The 3,198-nt window shown below is 39.4% G+C and overlaps 1 protein-coding gene across 1 annotated transcript; it reads left to right on the top strand.

Annotated features, from left to right (window-relative positions):
- Positions 1–997: 997 nt before the first annotated feature.
- Positions 998–1,270, top strand: LACBIDRAFT_312868 (uncharacterized protein; the record flags this gene model as incomplete). The annotated part of the gene is made up of 3 exons (XM_001888460.1): positions 998–1,001; positions 1,060–1,151; positions 1,202–1,270. The coding sequence occupies 3 exons, from the start codon at positions 998–1,000 to the stop codon at positions 1,268–1,270; spliced, it is 165 nt and encodes a 54-aa protein (XP_001888495.1).
- Between the last annotated feature and the right edge of the window lie 1,928 nt (positions 1,271–3,198).

The raw sequence follows: 3,198 nt of genomic DNA, 5'->3' as shown, positions 1-3,198 counted from the left end.
AAATTTATTTGCTATCATGCTATATCTCAGGCATTGTTTAAAAGACATTCTGAGTCTCCATGGATCAACTCAAAAGAATGGTAGCATTTTTTCTTCTTTCAGAAAAGAAGGACCAATGTTGTAGATACTTGTTGACTTCCAGAAAAACTCTAAAAATTAGCTTCTACAGACATCATGCAATGTTCATTTTGACATTTCTACCTACCTTTTGTATTATACACACTACAAACATTGATGGGGAGTCATTTCACATCAATCCAACAAATATATTGGGTGAAAAATACATAAAATGGAAAACAAGTTCAAATTTACCTTTTAGAGGAGGATATAAAATTTCTGGCCCAGAAACCTTATGTAGCTCATAACAATAGCAGGGAGACCCAGTGTTCAAAATATCTCTTCCTCAAGTTGTAAATTACTTCCAGTAGATTGCAGTCATTCAGAATTTCCCATCCCATTTTTGGCACTTGTCACAGTCAATTCCCTGCCTTATCCTGAGTTTTCAATTGTTCATCCCCAGACTTGGTATGTACAATCTACACTATGTTAGCTATGTTTCATACACCAGAGCATAGTTTTCAAAATGTTTGGTTCTTGTGTTATAGTGCCAACTTTGTAAAAAAAAACCATGTGACATTCTTTATTGTGAGTTAGTGTATTCTTCGAGAAATTCGGGCAGATGTCAAGGGGGTTCAGGGATCCGAATGCCAGACCAGGGGTTGGGTAGGTAGGTCAGCCATAGGCCGAAAAATAATAATTTGGAACCCTCTATAAGATAGTCCTAAATTGGTTTTCCAAGGTGATTTACAGTATTCCTGCATCTAAAATATCATTGTATAGTACATTATCTTGACTGAATATTATATTTCATTATATCTGGCCCAATTTCTGGCTTCAAAATTGTTTTTCATAGTCTAATCTTCATCAAATTTTTGTCTAATGTTTTAATCAATTACAATTTACTGACAAAACAGTTAGAGACCAGTTTTTGACACCGATGGGTATGCTGTGTGACCTGATTTCAAAACTCGAATCATCTTGATGCTTTTGACACATCAGACACTCTAAACGGATGCCTGTGCAGTGTGGTATTGCACTCAGGATGCAATGGCTTGGTAAAATGTAAAAGGGTTGGATGTGAGACTCAACAGGTGAGTATCAGTCTTGCACAAGTTAATCACTACACTCACTTATTTTTTAGTACCACCTACAATGTGTTGCATTGGAGATAGCCCCACGAAATTGGGTATGCGAAGACTTAGAGGATTAGAGTGATGATGATGATGATGTCATATTGCCATATATAGGCATGTGCCTGATTAAGTAGGTAGATAGGTCAAGCACACAGGGCCTTACCAAAAAAATCGACCCCAGCTACTTTTTTTAAATTCTTGAACCCCCTTGGCAGATGTACTATATGAACGGAGAGGGATGGAGCTAAGAGGTTTTTATGATGAAAGCATAGGCAATTCAATGACATGCGGATCATCACGTATTGGCATAGACCCACCTGCATTGTGCAATAATATCAAGCTCCAAGTCCAAAGAATCAACGGTACAACGGTATGCACATGAATTTATTTCGGTGAGGCGACAGGGGAAAAACATAAATCGTGGCTCATATCTCTGTCTGGGAGTCAAACCCAGTTTTTGTGTGTCAAGAACTTTTCACGAGGATTTTTACTCCATGAAGAGTGAGCACATGCACTGACCAATGTACCAACGGAGATGGTCAGAGATCTATGGCTGGCCGACCTTTTGAATGGATATCAATTTACAACAATGTACATAATGATACCCCCATCGCTTGCTCACAAAGGCACTTAGTCCACCGTCATCTCCGTAAAATTTCAATGTAAGAGGTGGGATGGATGGGTCTTGGTTAAGGAGGTGGGATTGATGTTGAGTTTGAATGGGGAGGAGGGACTCGGCAATGGGCTTGCGATGGGCAGGGTTCATCTTTGAGGGGTGGACACTGACACATCCAACGACACTGGCCCAGAGTTTCTTCCGTTGCTGAGCAGATTGGGTGGTGATGCACCGTCACTGAGTGGAATGCACATCCTTGGGTAGAGATTCTGATGTTGTTAACAAACAGCCAGTTCGCAGTGTATGAGCCACCAAACGATGCGGGTAAATGGGCACAATTGCTATTGGGTCCCTCACAATGGTGCAATCCTCATAGCCCATGGCCTAATCAGCTTGATGGGCATTTAGGGCAGATAACATGAACCAAACGTGAATGGCCAATAATGTAGTTTTGGAGCTCACAGCTCAAGCAATATCTGCAGGCACCGCAGTGGTCACTGGTTGCTACTCTCCTACTCCAGTCCAGGAGGAACCTTGGGTGAATGTCATTGGAATTTCTCAATTTTGGTTTTTGTCCCTTCACGCGAAGGTTTTTCTTTAGCCCTGTCACTAGTAGTCAACGGTAAAATGCTAGTAGTCTTTTGTGTCTATTTTATCAGTGCTGTGCTGTACACTAACTGGGCAAAAAGATTGTCCGATCATTTTTTGGACAAAGTTGGTGCTATAACACAAGAATCAAACATTTTGAGAACTAAGCTCTAGTGTATAAAATATAGCTAAGGAGGTGTAGATTGTATATACCAAGTCTGGGGATGAACAATTGAAAGCTCAGGATAAGGCAGGGAATTGACTGTGACAAGTGCCAAAAATGGGATGTAACAAAGTGGGAAATTCTGAATGACTGCAACCTACTGAAAGCAATTCACAACTTGAGGAAGAGATATTTTGAACACTGGATCTCCCTGCTATTGTTATGAGTTTCATAAAGTCTCTGGGCTAGAAAATTTTATATCCTCCTCTAAAAGGTAAATTTGAACTTATTCTCCATTTTATGTATTTTTCACCCAATATATTTGTTGGAATGAGGTAAAATGACTCCCTATTGTTGTTTGTAGTGTGTATAATACAAAAGGTAGGTAGAAATGTTAAAATGAACATTGCATGATGTCTGTAGAAGCTAATTCCCAGAGTTTTTCTGGAAGTAAACAAATATCTACAACATTGGTCCTTCTTTTCTGCAAGAAGAAAAAATGCTACCATCCTTTTGAATTGATCCATGGAGACTCAGGATGTCTTTTGAACAATGCCTGAAGTATAGCATGATAGCAAATAAATTTCACTGGGTATAACTTGAAAAGTCCCCAATAAAAGTACATTTTGCATAGAGCA

The sequence above is a fragment of the Laccaria bicolor genome, genomic scaffold (assembly GCF_000143565.1).
Source record: "Laccaria bicolor S238N-H82 LACBIscaffold_55 genomic scaffold, whole genome shotgun sequence".
In the NCBI taxonomy this organism is placed as follows: Eukaryota; Fungi; Basidiomycota; class Agaricomycetes; order Agaricales; family Hydnangiaceae; genus Laccaria; species Laccaria bicolor.
This window is presented reverse-complemented; position numbering and strand designations above follow the sequence as displayed.